Here is a 21,223-nt window from a genome sequence, read left to right on the forward strand (position 1 = left end):
TTTCAACCCGCAGACCAAATTAAACAAAATGGAGGATAATATTGTGTTTTTTACCCAAATATGATCTATTATTTTGACAAGATAGCCGAGTGACCGCTCTAACAATGGAAATGTCCTCAGTTATTGAAGGCAGGCGAGGTTAGGTGGGACCATTCCTAGCCAATGAGGTGGGGCAGATATGCGTGAACAACAGGCATAGCTAAGTGTTTTACTCAAATATCAGTACATTGTAACAGCCTAAACATTACGAAACCTCTATTTGATCAAATAAAGCGTAATGTAATTCAACACTCTCTCATAGACCATACACAAAAAGGGCTTATCTCACGTGGACAGATTTTGGGCAGAGTAAATCCTCTCACTTCGCCTCTTCCTCTCTGTTTTACCTTAGACTTACTAGTACATTACCATACTGTGAACCACCCTGGATGCAAAAGGTTGGGCAAGATTAAACTTGTTAGTCAATGTATCTGACATTATAAAATGAAATTGCTCAACCAACCATGATTCTTCATTACATAGATTTCCCTAGATCTTTTAAGCTCTATTTAGATTGCTACCTTTTGACTGCTCCTTGCATGAGATTATGGGAAGATTACAGCAACTATGACTGGACTAATTGACTATTAGTCATTCAGTCTCAATACAATACATGTTTTTATGGTTGACAGGATACTGACAAGGCATGTCAGTTCAACGTCTAGTTTTGATTTACATTTGGTTGAGTTGTCCTAATGTTTTGTACACTCAGTGTATATCAGCCTCATTTGAGTGTATGATTTTGTTACGCTATACGTGTGTGTGTGTAGTCAGAGGGTCTGTAGGACCACCAAGCAACCACAGCATTACCCTGTATCATGTTTTCCTAGCCCCAACCCTGGCCTAGCATTGAGTTGATCTGATGTCATCAGTTGTTTGTTCGGATTCAATTATTGATTAGTACTCCAGATTTCAACGCACAGACCAAATCAAACAAAATGGAGGAGAATATTGTTGTGTGCTTACCACATTATCATACTGAGTATCACATTGGATGCATGTCACAATCGTTGAGAGACAGGTCAGACCAAGGTGCAGTGTATGCGTACATGTTTATTAATAAGGATAGACACTAGACAAAATCAACGAAACGCGAAGTCCTATGGGCTATACACGGAAACAAGCCAAAAAGGAACACAAACAAGATCCCACAACCCAGGCAGAAAAACTGGCTGCCTAAGTATGATCCCCAATCAGAGACAACGAGCGACAGCTGCTGGGAACCACACCGGCCAAACATAGATATACAAAACATAGAGTTTCACACCCTGACCAAACTACCTAGAGAATAACAGTCTCTCCAGGTCAGGCGTGACAGTACCCCCAAAGGTGCATACTCCGGCCGCACCAACCTGACCATTAGGTAGGGTCCGCATTCAGCCGCGGAGGCAGCTCGGGCGTGACGACCTCTCCCCTCTCTGCCTCCCGTTGCACCCCTGGTCTGGTCTGGACCTCGGTGCGATAAGCTTCCCCTCTCCTTCCTCCCACAATGCACCAAGCCCTGTCTGGACCCTGGTGTGGGAGGCCCCCCGTACCTGGAGAGGGGCTGACGTCTGGGCCTGGATCAGCAATCCTCTCGCAATGTACCAAGCCCTGTCTGGACCTGGTGTGGGAGACCCCGACCCTGGAGAGGGACCGACGTCAGGGCCTGGAGTGGAGCCGCTGATCGGAGCTGAACTGGACCCGGTGGAGCAGACTGCTCTGGCCCGGAGTGGAGCCGCTGACCGGAGCTGGGAATAGGCACCAGTGGAGTGGAGCCGCTGACCGGAGCTAGACTGGGCACCGGACTGGATACGCGCACCACTGGTTTGGTGGCGGAGAGCAGGTACGGGGCGTACTGGACTGTGGAGGCGCACTGGAGGTCTGGAGCGTAGAGCTGGCACAACCCGTCCTGGCTGGATGCCCACTTCCACACAGTACGTGGCGTGGCGTTAACACAGGACGCACTGGGCTGTGCACGCGCACTGGCGACACAGTACGTAGAACCGGCGCAGGATATGCTGGACCGAGGAGGCGTACTGAGACCAGGGTCCTCTACCAGCCAATATCTCCTCCCAAGTCCAAAATGACTTCCCCACCTGTGTCCAGGGTGTCTGCTGCTCCTGGGCACGCTGCTTGGTCCCGTTTTGGTGGGATCTTCTGTCACGATCGTATGCGAGACGGGTCAGACCAGAGGTGCAGCGTGGTATGCGTACATGTTTATTAATAAGGATAAACACTAGTCAAAATCAACTAAACAAGCCAAACATGAACACAAACAAGATCCCACAACCCAGGCAGGAAAACTGGCTGCCTAAGTATGGTCCCCAATCAGAGACAACGAGCGACAGCTGCCTCTGATTGGGAACCACACCCGGCCAAACATAGAAATACAAAACATAGAGTTTCACACCCTGACCAAACTACCAAGAGAATAACAGTCAGGGCGTGACAATGCAACAGTCAGGTTGGGCAAGATTGAACTTTTTAGACAATCTTACAAAATCAAATTGCTCAACCAACCATGATTCAAATGTACATTAGTAAGAGGTTTGAACTATTAGTGAATTTATAGATACAGGACAGCTACCTAACTACCTTATTTGGCAGCAATACACATTATGATCTTGTTGCCATTTACAGGTAGGCCTACAATTTTTACTTTTTCTGAAACTATAACTGTACTTAATTGACCATTCAGTCATCAGTCTCTATCACACAACAAATTCGTTTGATTATAGTTGACAGGATATTTTAATATGCCATTTAGCAGACGCTTTTATCCAAAGCGACTTACAGTCATGTGCGCATACATTTTTACGTATGGGTGGTCCCGGGGATCGAACCCACTACCCTGGCGTTAGAAGCGCCATGCTCTACCAATTGAGCTACAGAGGACCACAAACAAATATTGCTACAGAGGATATGACAAACAAATATGTTTCATTGTCACACATACCAGGGTGCAGTGAAATGTGTTGTTTTATTATCATCACTAGTTTGAGCTAGTTAAGAACCTTCAGGCTGGAACCTGACAAATCAAATAGTTGAAACTATGTCAAATAAAACCACAGTGTTGTTTTTAGCAAATATATAAATCCTTCTAGTGACAGACATGGTAGCAGCTTTTCCCATTTTCAGTTGTTTCAACACATTGGATCTCTTCAACATAGGCGGGGCTGCCTAGCTGATTTATTATGTTGTTTACACTGGTGTTTTTTCCATTTTGGAGTTCAGAGAGGAACATTTTCAGTGATGAAATGACAGACGGGTGTTACACACAGTCAGAAAGCCTATCCTACTGTATTCGGAAATGTCCGGCCAAGTCATCCTCCTGCAACATTCCTAGGATTAGATAGCAGCCCAACCCTTGGTTTACTCATTGGCACTGGCTATATTAGCACCAGTTTTGGATGTCTGTCCATTTTATGGTCTCCTTCACAGTAGGCTCATACAGGACAGGAACTCAGAACATAATTGTAAAAGAGATGGAGCTACTGAGGACTGCACTTCTTGTTGTGTTTATCACAACAGCATTCTACAAACCGGTAAGTGGGTGAACATTTGATATTTTCCTTCTTTTCCAGAATTAGTAGTAGTAGTGGCTAGGGGCAACTTTCCCTGGGAAATTGAATCCCCCAGTTTTATAATTGGAATGTGATACAGAAACGAGGAAAAGGTGTGCTTTAGGACCATGCGGGACGCCTCCGAGCGGTCGGGTAGGCTGTTTGGAGTGTTTATCTGACTGGATATAAGAAAGAAATAAAAACTATTATGTCCCCCCACTTCTAAACCAAAGTTGCGCCCCTGTTAGTGGCTATCATTACAGTATTTTCAGGTGCTGTTGTCTTGTGTTTTGTTCACTCCACAGTTTGGCAGGCCTGGACACCACAATGGCCATAAAGCATCAAATTCATTGCAATGGTTGAAATGGTATGAGAGGGCCACTCTTCTGAGGATGTCATCAGACACAGAAATGAAAGAGGCCTTGAATCACAAAGTTATTTGATTCTTCCAGAATCAATGGAGTCTTCCTCGGAATCCAATGAATCTTCAGAATCCAACCAGTCCTCGGAATCCAACGAGTCCTCAGAATCTGATCAATCAAGTTCAGAGGAGATCTTCCCTGAGAGGACGACAGCTGTACCAACTGCTTCAACCACAGTGAACCCACCCACTGCTGCCATGTCAACTATCCCACCAGTGACAGAAATGTCCACGAATGGGCCAATCATCAATGAAACAACACCTTCACCAGGGGGACATTACTGCATGTGTCACTGAGGACATTATAACTCCCACTCCAGCGACTCCCCTCCAGAAACTCCCCCTCCAGTCACAGAGAACAGAGGAGACAGTCTTTAAATGTTTATACATATTAGTCAGAATTCAAACAAAATTATTCCAAAGAATTTATATCATTGTTTGTTTTATGGACCATTTACTTGAAGAATATATTTAAACCTTTGAATGCATTTATAGCTTTTGTTATCAGCTTCAGAATAGTACTATAGGTAAATTCCCAAATGGAAAAGGATAATGAAAAACAAATAAGAATCTTGTATGGCAAAATAAGATTTTTTATCTGGTAAGATTTTGTATGTTTTGTCAGTATATGTCAGTAGTGTATTTGTATGTCTTAACTTATATTACTAATATGACATACACAATTCACTACATGATTGTGGTGAATTTTCACATCAGGGGTCTCCCAACCTTTTCTAGTATGAGAGCAACTTTCTTTATAGCTTTCAAATAGGCACATTCTTCTCTTTTCCTCCACCCTGCAATTCTTTCCTAGGTCCTTGGTGTACAACATATGTTTTCTGTCAATATACCAGGTAAAAAGAATGGTTAATAAACAACTCTAAAGGAGCTCCATAAAATGCTATTTCGTATTTTCCTGAATTCTGTTTTCTCTGTTAGTTTTTTTCCTAGTTTGGGATTTCCTTCATTTTTTAAAACTTTCAATATTACAATTATTTATAGAGAAACAACGAAAATTGATGTTCTGAGTCCATAACAATTCTTAAATCACATTAGAAGATCATTTTTTAGTTATAAAACAACAAACAAATTTCGATTTTTTGTGTAATTACCCTTTAATTGCGCAACTAGCAAGAGTTGGGATATTGGGAGAGACCGGGAAGAGAACGGGCCTAAGGTATTCTGGGCAGAGCAACATTTTGAGCCAGGCTCCTTTCACGAGATCGTAGACGCACAGTTCTTTTTAAAGGGCTCCGAAGTTTATCAACAAATATTCAACCAGGAGACAATTGAACTTTGCTATTGGGGGGTTCCCCAGGTAGCGAGGGGAATGGCGTCCCTTGAGAGGGCAAGAACGAGATGTCTGTCAGGAGAAGTACAATATAATCATAGGAGCCGTATACTTGGAATACAGAGTAGAAATGGAGGGAAAAAGAGAGGCAGAGGAGTTCGAAGAGAAAGAGGGAGGAAGAGGGTGAGCTTAAGAATGGTGGAAAAAAGGGAGATGGTTTGTTAAAGAAGAATGGTAGAAAGTGTTAGAAGAGTGAGCTGTACGCCGGATCGAAGACAGGAGGAGAAATGGAAGTGAGTGAGGGCGAATTATCGGAGGTGGTAGGTGTGGTGAAGTTCTCGGAGCCCGAGGCTTGCACCGAGGGTCAGTCAGTGGCGACCCGTCATTCAGGGCAGGTGGGGCAGAGCGTAAGGGTTGGTAATGTTCTCTAGTTGATCCCTGATTATAATATCTTATGTTTCACCGAGTCGTGGCTGAACGAAGACACGGATAATGTAGAGCTGGCGAGATTTTCCATGCATCGGCAGGACAGAGAAGCTACGTCTGGTAAGACGAGGGGCGGGGGTGTGTGTCTATTTGTCAATAACAGCTGGTGCGCAATGTCTAATATTAAAGAAGTCTTGAGGTATTGCTCGCCTGAGGTAGAGTACCTTATGATAAGCAGTAGACCACACTATCTACCAAGAGAGTTCTCATCTATATTATTCGTAGCTGTCTATTTACTACCACAAACCTATGCTGGCACTAAGACCGCACTCAACGAGCTGTATAAGGCCATAAGCAAACAAGAAAATACTAATCCAGAAGCGGCGCTCCTAGTGGCCGGGGACTTTTAATGCAGGCAAACTTAAATCCGTTTTGCCTAATTTCTACCAGCATATCACATGTGCAACCAGAGGGAAAAAAACACTGGACCACCTTTACTCCACACACAGAAACGCATACACATCTCTCCCTCGCACTCCATTTGGCAAATCTGACCATAATTCTATACTCCTGATTCCTGCTTACAAGCAAAAACTAAAGCAGGAAGTACCAGTGACTCGTTCAATACGGAAGTGGTCAGATGATGTGGATGCTACGCTACAGGACTGTTTTGCTAGCACAGACTGGAATATGTTCCGGGATTCATCCAATGGTATGGAGTAGTATACCACCTCAGTCATCGGCTTCATAAATAAGTGCATCGACGACGTCGTCCCCAGAGTGACCGTATGTACATATCCCAGCCAGAATCCATGGATTACAGGCAACATCCGCATCGAGCTAAAGGCTAGAGCTGCCGCTTTCAAGGAGCAGGACACTAATCCGGACGCTTATAAGAAATCCCTCTACGCCCTCAGACGAACCATCAAACAGGTAAACCATCAATACAGGATTCAGATTGAATCCTACTACACTGGCTCTGATGCTCATCGGATGTGGCAGGGCTTGAAAACTATTACTGTCTACGAAGGGAAACGCGTGCTGCCCAGTGACTTGAGCCTACCAGACGAGTTAAATGCCTTTCATGCTCGCTTTGAGGCAAGCAACACTGAAGCATGCATGAGAGCACCAGCTGTTCCGGACAACTGTGTGATAACGCTCTCGGTAGCTGATGTGAGCAAGACCTTTAAACAGGTCAACATTCACAAAGCTGCGGGGCCAGACGGAATACCAGGACGTGTACTCAAAGCAAGCGCGGACCAACTGGCAAGTGTCTTCACTGACATTTTCAACCTCTCCCTGACTGAGTCTGTAATACCTACATGTTTCAAGCAGACCACCATGGTCCCTGTGCCCAAGGAAGTGAAGGTAACCTGCCTAAATGATTACCGTAGCACTCACGTCTGTAGCCATGAAGTACTTTGAAAGGCTGGTCATGGCTCACATCAACAGCATCATCCCGGATACCATAGACCCACTCCAATTCGCATACCGCCCCAACAGATCCACAGATGACGCAATCTCATTCGCACGCCACACTGCCCTTTCCTATCTGGACAAAAGGAACACCTATGTGAGAATGCTGTTCATTGACTACAGCTCAGCGTTCAACACCATAGTGCCCACAAAGCTCATCACGAAGCTAATGACCCTGGGACTAAACACCTCCCTCTGCAACTGGATCCTGGACATCCTGACTTGCCGCCCCCAGGTGGTAAGGGTAGGCAACAACACGTCTGCCACTCAGATCCTCAACACTGGGGACCTCCGTGGTGCGTGCTTATTCCCCTCCTGTACTCCATGTTCACCTACAACTGCGTGGCCAAACACGACTCCAACACCATCATTAAGTTTGCTGATGACACAACAGTGGTAGGCCTGATCACCGACAATGATGAGACAGCCTACAGGGAGGAGGTCAGAGACCTGGCAGTGCGGTGCCAGGAAAACAACCTTTCCCTCAATGTGAGCAAGACAAAGGAGCTGATCGTGGACTACAGGAAAAGGCGGGCCGAACAGGCCCTCATTAACATCAACAGGGCTGTAGTGCAGCAGGTCGAGAGTTTCAAGTTCCTTCGTGTACACATCACCAACGAACTATCATGGTCCAAACACACCAAGACAGTCGTGAAGGGCACGACAACACCTTTTCCCCCTCAGGAGACTAAAAAGATTTGGCATGGGTCCCCAGATCCTCAAATTATTTTATTGTGTTACTTTTTATAATTGTTTTATAAAATGTTTTGTTTTTTCTTTTTTTAACTTTAGTTTATTTGGTCAATATTTTCTTAACTGTAAGTAAGCATTTCAGGGTAAGGTCTACACCTGTTGTATTCGGCACATGTGACAAATAAAGTTTGATTTGATTTGATTGGGTAATGTTCTCTGGTTGTGCCGTGATTGGCTCAGTGTTCTGTCACTCATGGGGACACTACATCACTGCCAAATCTAAGGGTAGACCTTGAATATTCAAGCCCATTGGGTGCTGCCATAGAGTTACATTAGAAGTGCCCAACCAAGAAGGCTCAAGGTCATTGGCCACAGATAAAATGACGTCAAATCACATTATATCTACAGTAGCTTTGATTGGACTGATCATGTCAACATCATACTTTCAAAATCTTAGCTAGCCAGCTAGCAGTCATCATCATGAATCAAGTCGACAATCTACTGGCAAATGCTTTTTCCTTGTCATATGAAGAGAAATAATGAAGAGAAATTATAGATAAAACATATCGGTTCTCATCGGCCATTGGACCTAAACATTACACAACAAGTTGGAAATCGCAAATTCAACAATGAGTGGTTGGGAAGGAATAAGTGGCTAACTGCAAAGCAATCACTAGCCTGCTATTCATTGGAGTGAGTTTGTGGTTCCAAGTCTGGGTTTAAGGGTCTCTTTTCCAAGCTTAAAAGGATAAACATTCTACATTGGCCATGTTGTCAATCCAGCATGACTTCTGCTGCGCTCAAAACAACTGGAAACTCAGAACTGGGAAATATGACTTCAGTGAGTTCAAGACAACTGGGAGCTCTGAAGAAAAAACTAGCTTTGACTGGGAAAATACGTTTTGAACGGTCATCCAACTCAGAATTGCAAGTCGGGAACTCGGGCCTCTTTCTAGAGCTCTGACCTGAAGATCACAGACGTTATCATGATTCGACCTTGTTTTTTTCAGTGTTCCCAGTTGTCTTGAAAGCACCATAAATCCAGAGAATGCCAGACTTTGATGACAAAATTTGCCCACGAAGGACCGCCACGCCATCTTCCTGTTCAAATGAGCACAGCACAACAAGGTGAGTCCAAAAATGTCTTGTATGCTGCTACATAAATTATGTAATATGCCAGGGAGATATGTACAGTATACTGTAGCTAAGAAAGTAACACTAAGTGTATGTTGTGTAGTAAGCTGTTAGTAGCCCATGTGCCTCACTCTAATAATTTGGTCCCTTTCCCCCCTCTTAATTTCGCCTACTGTTCTGATTTGGTGGTGCACAGGTAGCCTATAGCCTGTTTTAGAGAAATGTAATCATCGAAAATTTCATTGTCTGCTTTATTTATCCTACGGTTCTGACTTGGTGTACAGGGAGAATACTGTAAGAACGGCCCATGTTCTGAATTCTGTCGCTGTACATTTCAAAAGTGCTGAACAAATAGTTATATTGACTACCTCCATCCTAGCTCGCTCATTAATGTCTTAATCGAAATTACGGATTGCCTCTGATCCGCTCGTCGTCCCCTTATGCCATAGTTTGTACATCTCAATTGTCAGTACAGTGCCATGCAAAAGTATTCATCCCCCTTGGCGTTTTTCCTATTTTGTTGCATTACAACCTGTAATTTAAATGGCTTTTTATTTGGATTTCATGTAATGGACATACACAAAATAGTCCAAATTGGTGAAGTGAAATGAAAAAAATTACAGAAAAGTGGTGCGTGCATATGTTTCACCCCCTTTGCTATGAAGCCCCTAAATAAGATCTGGTGCAACCAATTACCTTCAGAAGTCACATAATTAGTTAAATAAAGTCCACGTGTGCAATCTAAGTGTCACATGATCTGTCACATGATCTCAGTATATATACACCTGTTCTGAAAGGCCCCAGAGTCTGCAGCGCAACTAAGCAAGGGGCACCACCAAGCAAGCGGCACCATGAAGACCAAGGAGCTCTCCAAACAGGTCAGCGACAAAGTTGTGGAGAAGTACAGATCAGGGTTGGGTTATAAAAATATATCCAAAACTTTGAACATCCCACAGAGCACCATTAAATCCATTATTAAAAAATTGAAAGAATATGGCACCACAACAAACCTGCCAAGAGAGGGCTGCCCACCAAAACTCACAGACCAGGCAAGGAGGGCATTAATCAGAGAGGTAACAAAGAGACCAAAAATAACCCTGAAGGAGCTGCAAAGCTCCACAGCGGAGATTGGAGTATCTGTCCATAGGACCACTTTAAGCCATACACTCCACAGAGCTGGGCTTTACAGAAGAGTGGCCAGAAAAAAAGCCATTGCTTAAAGAAAAAAATAAGCAAACACGTTTGGTGTTCGCCAAAAGGCATGTGGGAGACTCCCCAAACATATGGAAGAAGGTACTCTGGTCAGATGAGACTAAAATTGAGCTTTTTGGCCATCAAGGAAAACCCTATGTCTGGCGCAAACCCAACACCTCTCATCACCCTGAGAACACCATGAAGCATGGTGGTAGCAGCATCATGCTGTGGGGATGTTTTTCATCGGCAGGGACTGGGAAGCTGGTCAGAAATGAAGGAATGATGGATGGCGCTAAATACAGGGAAATTCTTGAGGGAAACCTGTTTCAGTCTTCCAGAGATTTGAGACTGGGACGGAGGTTCACCTTCCAGCAGGACAATGACCCTAAGCATACTGCTAAAGCAACACTTGAGTGGTTTAAGGCGAAACATTTAAATGTCTTGGAATGGCCTAGTCAAAGCCCAGACCTCAATTTGTGGTATGACTTAAAGATTGCTGTACACCAGTGGAACCCATCCAACTTGAAGGAGCTGGAGCAGTTTTGCCTTGAAGAATGGGCAAAAATCAGAGTGGCTAGATGTGCCAAGATAATAGAGAGACATGCCCCAAGAGACTTGCAGCTGTAATTGCTGCAAAAGGTGGCTCTACAAAGTATTGACTTTGGGGGGGTGAATAGTTATGCACGCTCAAGTTTTCTGTTTTTTTTTCTTATTATTTCTTGTTTGTTTCACAATAAAAAATATTTTGCATCTTCAAAGTGGTAGGCATGTTGTGTAAATCAAATGATACAACCCTCCCAAAAATCTATTTTAATTCCAGGTTGTAAGGCAACAATGAAAAATGCCAATGGGGGTGAATAATTTCGCAAGCCACTGTAGAAACCACATTCGTTTAAGCAAGTCAGCCATATCAGCTATGTTTTTTTTTTAAGGCAGTAAATGAGGCTGAATTAACTGTTTCGCTGCCAGACAAGGCTCCACTGATAGCCAGGTGTAGCAGTGGTAAGGTGTTGGGACTGCTGTTGGGACAGTTTTATGTAGGCCCTAACAGTTTGCGGGCACCGTTTGTCACCGTTATAGTTCAATTAATGTATTGTTTAGTGTTGTGTTGTGTAGTGGCTTTCCTGGCATGCATCCCCCCCCAAAAAAAAAAATGTTTGCCCCACCAACATTTACATGCTAAAATCGCCACTGGTCAGGATAAAGATGAGTCTGTGACGGTAGGAGTGAAATATTTTGAAATAGTGGACCCTTGCCTTTTGGCTGATTCATTTGTGGTTTCAGGGTGGGTGAAAACAGAGTAGGGTGCTGTGGAATCGGTGAAAGTAACCAGAAGTGGTCTTGTGATAATTATTTATGTTTCAGCAGGCGCTCCGCGTCAAACGAATGGGGACAAGAGATGTCAATTGTTTTGCCCTCAAGAAAAGGGCGCCATTGAAAGGAGTGATTACTGGGGTAGCGGTAAATGTGAAAGTTGACCAACTGAAGGGGAAGATTCCCGGTGTTTGTGATGCTCGTCGTTTGGTGCGACGCAGACAGGATGGCATGAGTGGTGACACAGACGAGTCGTTGTCTGTTCTTTTGAGTTTTGATGTTGAGTCTTTGCCATACAAAGTGATGTTAGGACATACTGTATAAATTATCCCATACAAGCTTTTGTGCCGAATACATTACGTTGTTACAGGTGTCAAGCTTATGGGCATGTGGCATAAGTGTGTAGGAGGGAGGTTCCTAGGTGTGAGAAGTGTACAGAAGGGCATGAGACAAAGGAATGTGTAGCAATGGGGAAAGAAGTGGTATGTGTTAAAATGTAGGGGTGCCAATGGGGCTGGGGATCAGAAATGTCCGGTGCAACAGAGGCAGGTTTCCAGGGTTAGAGTAGTGCAGAAGTTGTGAAGAATGTAGAGGAAGATGGGTCAAGGTGGAGGGATCCTGAGAGGAGTGGTGTGAGTAGAAGATCTGTACCAGTACAGAGGGATAGGCCAACAAGTGATATATGCTTCAGTAAGATTAGATTTTTAGCATTTATAGCAATGGTTATCAACTGTACTGCAGGGATGGAATGTAAGTCACAGAAAATTGAGGTTGTGGTGGCAGCTGCAGAGAAGTATTTGGGTGTACGAGACTTTACGTCGGAAGGGTTACACGGTGTGTTGAGTGGTGGTGTCCCGTCCTTTCAAGCTGTTGGCTTGAGGTAGGACTAGATAGATTTAAATAGTGGAGTAGGGTGGTGGGTTTTTAATTGAAAGTAGGGTTAGATGGTAGGGTATTTGTTGATTTTTGTTTTTTTGTTGTTGTTTTTTAAAGCAAAGTATAAGGGAGTTATACTCCAGTCTAGTGTGTGGCGGTAATGCAACATTTATTGGATGCCAACCGCCATTAAACCTCATCGAAGAAGAAGAAGACGAAGAAAAATAATGTGTTGGTCTAGCAATGTTTCTGCTGTTCGGTCTACTGCTGCAGCACATGTCATGACAAAGTTTGCAAAACAATCGCCACCCAATTGATACAAATTAGCATGATATAGTTCTGTCAGGTAAGCCTACTTTGCAGTTAACATTTATCTGAGAAGGTTTTTGGGAAAGTCTTTCTGTCATGTCTACCCATAAGAGTCAGACGGTTGTCATTAGCATCGCTATCTGGCTACATACAGAGTGGTAGACAAACAGGAGCACCAAACAGACAGATAGGAAATGAATTGGCAGATATTGTGTTACGTTTGGCTTTTTAAGGCAATAGTGGCAAACCAGGGGTGGGATAATGTCAACGTGGCTTTGATTGTATAGTAGCCGGGAGCTTTATGTTTATGACAGTTTGCGATGGAACACATTAAGAAATGCATGTACTTTCAGAATTGATTGGTGAGATACTCATAGGTGGGCTGTGAGCTACTGCTAGATCACGATCTATTTGTTGGAGACCAACTGTCCTACATAGATATGGTATGACATATTTGAGGCAAAATATATTAATTATGAGTAATATATGAATATTATAATAAAAGTGTTATGTACAAAGTAAATGTTTTCCTTATAGCTTTCACATTGTTTTTATAAGTCAACATACTGTAGAAAGACTATGACAATTACTATATTTGTATATACATTTTCATGTATGAGTTAACATGGGTAAGGCTAGGCAGCACCTCCTACTGGACAGTTGATTTATCTACAGCTATGCCTTTGGTCTCCTATCCAGGGTTTTAAGCAGTGGTGGAAAAAGTACCCAATTGTCATACAGTGGCTTGCGAAAGTATTCACCCCCCTTGGCATTTTTGCTATTTCGCTGCCTTACAACCTGGAATTTAAATTGATGTTTTGGGGGTTTGTATGATTTGATTTACACAACATGCTTACCACTTTGAAGATGCAAAATATTTTTTATTGTGAAACAAACAAGAAATAAGACAAAAAAACAGAAAACTTGAGCATCATAATCTAGTGGGTATGATATAGACAATTGCCTTTTTATAATGATTTATTTGTATGATTGTGTTAAGATCCAGTATGTCTTTACATGTGTTGTCCTTTGAGGAAGGCCCTCAAAATTGTCAAAGACTCCAGCCACCCTAGTCATAGACTGTTCTCTCTGCTACCGCACGGCAAGCGGTACCGGAGTGCCAAGTCTAGGTCCAAAAGACTTCTCAACAGCTTCTACCCCCAAGCCATAAGACTCCTGAACAGCTATTCATGGCTACCCGGACTATTTGCACTGCCCCCCCACCCCATCCTTTTTACGCTGCTGCTACTCTGTTAATTATTTATGCATAATCACTTTAACTCTACCCACATGTACATATTACTTCAACTACCTCAACTAGCCGGTGCCCCCGCACATTGACTCTGCACCGGTACCCCCCTGTATATATAGCCTCCCTATTGTTATTTTATTTTACTTCTGCTCTTTTTTTCACAACACTTTTTTTGTTGTTGTTTTATTTTTACTTTTTTTGTTAAAAATAAATGCACTGTTGGTTAAGGGCTGTAAGTAAGCATTTCACTGTAATGTCTGCACCTGTTGTATTCGGTGCATGTGACCAATAAAATTTGATTTGATTTTATTTGTACCCAATAAAGAGAGAGAAGAATATTGGAATTGAGAAAATATTTGTCTCTTTACTTTTTATTGTAATGCAATCAAGTTTTTGTTATGTATGATAACTCTAAATAGATTATTAGTGTATGTTTGCACTCTTGGAATGGAGTATTATTACACACTTGGATTGAGTGTATCTTTGGGATTTTGTTTTACTTTGACTGTGGTGTGATCCACTCCTACAGCACTCTCTTGTGGTTATCTGCTGCACTACACTGCTAAGAGTTCATAGCTTCATTTGAACTCTATCTTCCTCCTGACTGAGGCAACAGCTCATCAGATGAGACATTTGTGTAAGGAATGAGACGTTGACTGTGACAGGACCTTTTGTTCATATTTGAGCTCAGAATGAACTGAATGATGGTGTGTGATGGAGTATGGTCTAGGAGGGCCCTCATCATAAAGCCATAAATCATACTGTGTGTCTAGTCACTTTCTCTGGTGAACACAATTATGAATACTGAGTCTGTAATTTAGCTCATAATGTACGAGTCTCTGCATAGTGCTATACACAGAGATTAATTGCTCAGTAGATTCAACAAAGTATATCAATGTGAAATAACAGACCCACCATGCGTTTTTATGAAAAAATGAATTTATTTAGAAACGATACAACATTATACCTACAGTAAAAATGGGACAAACAACATGTAGTGTAAATAATTGTGCAATTGAACAAAATGGACTGTTCCTTATGTCCTGATGAGATGGCTAGTATTGCTCTTATCAGGTATTATTGTCGTACTGTATTAGACCTTAAGGGCCCTCTGTTTGTTATTCTCTGTTCTGACCTCTCCTCCTAAGGCTGGGTCATAGAGCACCTTCCTGGTCCTGGTAGCATTCTTCACTGTCGACAGCAGCAGGATGAGAAAGACAGGCCTTTACTAGGCATTGATGACGACGGGAGCGTCGGTAGTGATGGCAGCCTCTGTGACCGCCTCCTCAGCCGAGTCGCTGTCACTCTCCTGGCTCTCGTCGCTCCCGGCTGAGTCGCTGTCTGCTGCCCCGGGCGTGGCTGTAGCCTCCTCACTGCTGTTGCTGCTGTCAGTCTCATCACTGGCGCTGGTGCTCTCGCTGGTGCCGTTGCTGCTAGCGCTACTGGTGCTCTCACTTGTCGCATCACTGGCGCTAGTGCTGGCACTCTCTGCCTCTTCCTCCTCCAGGCTCTCAGCTCCCTGGCTCTCGGGGCTCTCATGGGGGCCGCTGTCCTGGCTGGCTTTGTCGATGTGCGCTTGGCGCAGGCTGGGCTCCTGGGCTGTCCCGCTGGAGGCATCCAAACCCTGGCTCTCCACCTCGGGGGTGCTGGTGTCCTCTTCCATAAAATCATGCACCTGCAGGGCCTGGAGAGAGGTGATGGAAGGATGTTTAGAGACAATTCTTACAACTAAATGGAAGGGAATAATGCTTGTGAGTTTGAGATGGAGAATTCTAACACAGAGGAAAGACAAATGGACCTTGAACACCTTCAGCGTCTTCTCAATCTCGTTTCCTAGCCCGGTGTTGTAGACGGACACCTTCTTGCCAGCATACATGCCCTCGTCCATCTTTCCATAGGATTTGTATGTGGAGGGTCCCTTCTCGATGTTGTTGGTATCTACATAGATGATGGACTTCTTGTAGTCGCCGGGGTAGCCCATGCTGTCTCCGCGTCCGTCGTCGTAGATGGGGGCCTCGGTGGGAGCCAGGGTGGGCTCAACAGTGGGCTCAGCGGTGGGAGGGGCAGCGGTTGTGTCTGCCTCCCCAGACTCTGACTCCTCTGTTTCCTGAAAACACATCACAACAACATCTTTAGTCTTACGTCACCTTTATAAGATGTGAATTTAAAATAAGAGCTTAGTGAACGCTCCTGTCTGTCGAGATTAGCTAGACGTCTTCATTGAACTATAAACTATAGACTGTGTGGTCCTGTAGACTTACTGGAGCCATAACTACACGTACATCTACGAATGAAAATGTGACTCAATATATCCTACACATGAATAGTTTTATACATTGTGTATTACATCACTGTCTGTGCTGTCCTTGCTTTCATCACTGTCTGCACTGTCTGTTGATGCTGTGCTGTCCGCTGTTGGGTCTGATGTAGGATCAGCTCCCTGGATAATAGAAAAACAGGACCCATCAGCATGTCAACATCCATCAACAACATCCATCAAAAGCACAGATATGGTTGTCTCTATCAGGTGTAAGAGTGATTTAGCGTCTTATGCTACGACAGAATGATGTTTTACTTCTGTTTCATCTTCGTCGGAGCTCTCGTCTGATGCTGTACCAGCACCCACATTCTAAAAGAAAACCGCAGCATTAAGAAGAGTCCAATAAAAACGGTATAGGACAAATGTATACATTTCAATGCCAATACACATACAGAATAGAAAGTAATGTTCCCTGAAAGAAGGTGAACACGCTCTTACCTGTACAGATGCAACCTGGGGGAGTTCTGCTGGGGCTTTCCGAAGCACCGGAGCTGGTTTTACCTGCCAACATGAACATGAATTGAAGTTGATACCAAGCACACGTCTGTCTGTCCGTCTGCCTGTCTGTCAATATATATGTTCTCATATGAGAGGAACACTCACCACTTCCTCTGAGCTCTCTGAACTGCTGCTGGACGAGCGTTTCACTGGGCGACAGAGGACCGTTGCAAAGAGCAGGACGAAAACAATTGCAGCCTTCATTGTCACAATGTGTATCTGAAACGAGAGCCAATCCACCAAAATGATGTGAACTGAAGATACAAACTCTGTTGAAAGCTGTACAGTATGTTGGCTACATTTAACACCCTTTTAAACTGAAAATGTGATACATTATTTTCAATTACAGCCAAAATGCCTGGATGGGAGGCAATTAGACTGAGTTTAACTGCAAAGTGCCTGTGAAGTCCTGCTTTGTAATGGTTAAAGAATTAAAGCCTTGATTAGTATACAGGGAGAACTAACCATGGGCTATTATGAGTCTCCACCATAGCTAAGTGGAGGGACTCTGGCCGGAAGTGCACTCCTTTTAAAGTCCCTAACCGTTGGCAGACAACATGGGCTTCCCTCCCAGCTAATGACATCCAGCCTACCCTAGCTATCCTACCCCCATGCATGAACGTCTCCCTTGTTTTCCAGCTCAGCTACTCTCAGCTAGAACAACACTACATAAAGTATAACTCTGAGCAGGCAGTGTTTTAGCTATACCTATAATGATCCCTGCACAGTGTATAATTCCCCAAGTTAAAAGTGGAAGTCTGGAAGACCACAGTCAGTCCAGGGAGGCAGGGAACATGATGAACGCCCCTCAGCTTTATTTTGGAAGCCAACTCTACTTTGTCATTTGGTCCTTGGGTTCTAGAATGATGAGCCCTTAAATTTGTGGTGTCGACAGATGGAAGTGTGACGGAGGCAAGGCGAGAGAAACTACTAGGGATGTTGAGTGGATGTTGCGTGTAGATGAGGTCTGACTTCAGAAGTAATCAATCCAGCCTTTCAGTTTTGCTGTTATTATTATTTGTCCTCACAGCAGCACTTAAATGCGGTGGTTTATTCTTGGAACATAGGAGTCAGTTAGTTGACAATAAATTAGCTGTGAATTTGAGAGCTGAGCCCAGAGCTTCCTCTTCCTGCTGTCACGTTCACATTCATCACTCCAACACTACAAAACCTAGTTTATGATTGAGCTCACCCTATCAGGTTACCAGAAGTATCCGGTGTATAGAGAGCATGTGTAATAGCACAAACTAATTGTTACAACAGATCACCAAGCTCTCTTTTCTGGTAAATTATGAATTTGCTACTAACCATAATGCATGTATTCTTGTTTACATAAAAAGCCCCAAATGTACAAAGCATTTAGGCATTAAAAGGGTGCTATTTTAGTTTCTAACTGCTGAAATTTGTCTCCTAGCTTTGTCATTCTTTGCACAAACTGTAAAAACATTCACTGCGATTTTCTTTGAGCTTTTACAGGAGAGGATTATACATGTAGAAGGGCTAAACTTAAATTACTTATCGTTCACAAAGCACATGCATAGCATGTCAGTATCAGAATTTACTCTGCTATATTTACATTGTCTATGTGATATCTCCTTCAATTTCCCAAAGAATCACCAAAATCTATGACAGAGTTTGCACCTGAGCACCAATACGAGAGAGAAGCCATTCTTTACCTGGACTTGATCCTCAGAGAATCCACAGGATAGCACTAAATTAGTTAGTCAGGATGAGTGGAGAGCTGCTCAGTATTCTCTTGGATGCCAGAGGAACAGCACAGTTCAGTTTGGATGTGGATGGATGCTGCTGAACGGAGGCTGCTGGTTGGCTTATAAACCCGGCTGCCTCCAGCTCCAGCCAATAGAAGCAGGGCTTGTGTCTTGTGATGTCATGAGGTTTACCACTTCTGGCCCACCTATCCTCTCCCACTCTTCCTGTGGTTAGTGTGGCCACTCAATGCAAACATTCACCAATCGACAAGACAGAGGAAGAAAAAAAACACATATCCTGTATTGTTACAGAAATAAACTGAGGACACAAGCCCTGTGAAATTGAGATCAAATACATGACAGTGCTTACAGTCATATGATGTTAGAAAACACCAAATGAAGAGATACTGGCTTTATTACTAATTAAGGATTTTTCAGCATCTGAACCAGGGTTGAAGTACCAAAACATTACTGTGGGTCTGTAAGGTAATACATATGATCATCACTTCATCATTAAGCCAAGGTCAAAGAAGAGATGGATGTGTCATGTACATTTACAGTGTAGACAGTACAGCTTTTTTGTTAAGAGAGCATTCATATTCTCCCATCTCCATTGGCCTCAATGCAAGACATCATTAGCCAGCATTAACATCACAATTCTACACCCCACTCAGCATGTTTCGTGGGATGATAAGTTTGGACTCATTTTGCCCCTCAGTCATCTTTTTACTGGGTGACTGCGACTCAGTGTCATTATCTGTGAAGCTAGACTAGATCTACTTATATTGCCATTTTTATCTGATAAATGAAAGGTTGTAAATAAGATAATACATACTGAACAAAAATATAAATGCAACATGCAACAATTTCAAAGATTTTACTGAGTTACAGTTCATATAACCAAATCAGTCAACTGAAATAAATAAATTAGGCCCTAATCTATGGATTTCACATGACTGGGCAGGGGCGCAGCCGCTGGGAAGCCAGGCCCAGCCAATCAGAATGAGTTTTTCCCCACAAAACGGCTTCATTACAGACTGAAATACTCCTCAGCACTCCCTCAGATGATCCTGCAGGTGAAGAAGCCGGATGTGGAGGTCCTGGGCTGGCGTGGTCTGTGGTTGTGAGGTTGGTTGGACGTACCGCCAAATTTTCTAAAATGACGTTGGAGGCGGTTTATGGTAGAGAAATTAACATTCAATTCTCTGGCAACAGCTCTGGTGGACGTTGCTGCTGTCAGCATGCCAATTGCACGCTCCCTCAAAACTTGAGACATCTGTGGTATTGTGTTGTGTGACAAAACTGCACATTTTAGAGTGGCCTTTTATTGTCCCCAGCACAAGGTGCACCTGTGTAATTATCATGCTGTTTAATCAGCGGTTTCACACCTATCAGGTGGATTTGTGGTCAACATTTTAGATAAATACGCTTTTTGTGCGTATGGAACATTTCTGTGATCTTTTATTTCAGCTCACCAAAACGTTACATGTTGCGTTTATATTTTTGGAGAGTGCAAGGATATGGAGGAAGAGAACTTCCAGACACCTACGCATTCTCTGAATTCTAGAATATGATTACTTCTCATAAAAGTTGGAGAGCATTGAAATAATGACCCACTAAAGTAGTAGGTATGAAACTAAGGTAGCACCCCTGACTGTTTTCTTTGTCAAACTATCTATCCGAACCATGCAATTAACTTGTCAGGATTCCTGTGTTAATGTTTGACAGGTGTCTGACGTACTCACTGGAGTATGCATTGCTACATGTTGAGTCTGCCATAGTACTTTGAATATAATCCACTATAGCTTGATTTCTTACTATATGATCATAATAAAATAGCCTCTAGTGGCTTTGGTGTTCAGTGGAATGATTTAGGGTGTATTCGTGTATAACTAAATGTTGTAAAAAGGTAGACAAGACACAACATCAGACATGTACAGTGAAACTCCCAGACAGATGTCTGGAAAGCTTGATAGTTGATGCATCAAGTCGAAACATGTTGCATTTGCTACGTTTTCAACTCGTTTGATGTCAAGTCACAACAGTTCAATCTTCTTCAGGTTGTGTCTGGAATTCTCACTGAGATGTCTGATATCCCGGGCTGTCAAATCAACCAGTGGTTCACCAGGAGCTGAACACCAAGACACCTCTAACACCACAACAAGATTACACACTTTCTCCCATTTCTGTCTGATTCAATCATTACCCCAACACCTTGAGTGTATACTTCACATTTTTATCAATAAACAAGGATATTCAAATGAAGTGATTCCAACCAACACCACAAATAATGACATTAACATTTTAGAACTTCACCATTATGTGACACACAAGGAAAATCATTATCTGATGAACTGCACAGTGTGGATATCAAATCACTGGACCACACAGCCCGTATTCTTTATATACTTTGCTTTGTGGAAAGTCTGCAGTAGAATTAGGAGACCCACTTTTATGATCTCCGTAGAGCATGTTGAGGACCTTACTGTAATCCTAGTCTGGTCAATGCAGAGCTGGCAGTTTGGCTGCCTTAAAGCAAAGCTGAAATCAGGGAAAACACATGACTCCAATTGAGCCATGATCCACAACATTAGTTTATGAAGCTGATGTCATTCGTTAAAGTGGAACCCATGTTCAATGACATGCAGCAATGTCGTTAAATGCATTTTAGGCCCGGACCATCAATCTCTGTGGTCATTTAGTTTGGAAATATTATTTAAACTCAT

General features: G+C 43.2%; 1 protein-coding gene across 2 annotated transcripts; it reads right to left on the reverse strand.

Moving 5' to 3' along the window:
- Window positions 1-14,897: 14,897 nt before the first annotated feature.
- Window positions 14,898-18,577, reverse strand: LOC121583245 (dentin sialophosphoprotein). Of its 2 annotated transcripts, none has more exons than XM_041899434.1 (7): window positions 18,465-18,577; window positions 16,894-17,007; window positions 16,729-16,791; window positions 16,546-16,599; window positions 16,318-16,410; window positions 15,778-16,077; window positions 14,898-15,654 (listed from the first exon to the last, which is right to left on the reverse strand). In XM_041899434.1, the coding sequence occupies exons 2-7, from the start codon at window positions 16,990-16,992 to the stop codon at window positions 15,199-15,201; spliced, it is 1,065 nt and encodes a 354-aa protein (XP_041755368.1). In that variant the 5' UTR covers window positions 16,993-17,007; window positions 18,465-18,577; the 3' UTR covers window positions 14,898-15,198. The 2 variants fall into 2 exon arrangements, with proteins under 2 accessions (XP_041755368.1, XP_041755367.1); XM_041899433.1 differs by having other exon boundaries at window positions 15,769-16,077.
- Window positions 18,578-21,223: the final 2,646 nt, after the last annotated feature.

The sequence above is a fragment of the Coregonus clupeaformis genome, unplaced genomic scaffold (assembly GCF_020615455.1).
Source record: "Coregonus clupeaformis isolate EN_2021a unplaced genomic scaffold, ASM2061545v1 scaf0506, whole genome shotgun sequence".
NCBI lineage: Eukaryota > Metazoa > Chordata > Actinopteri > Salmoniformes > Salmonidae > Coregonus > Coregonus clupeaformis.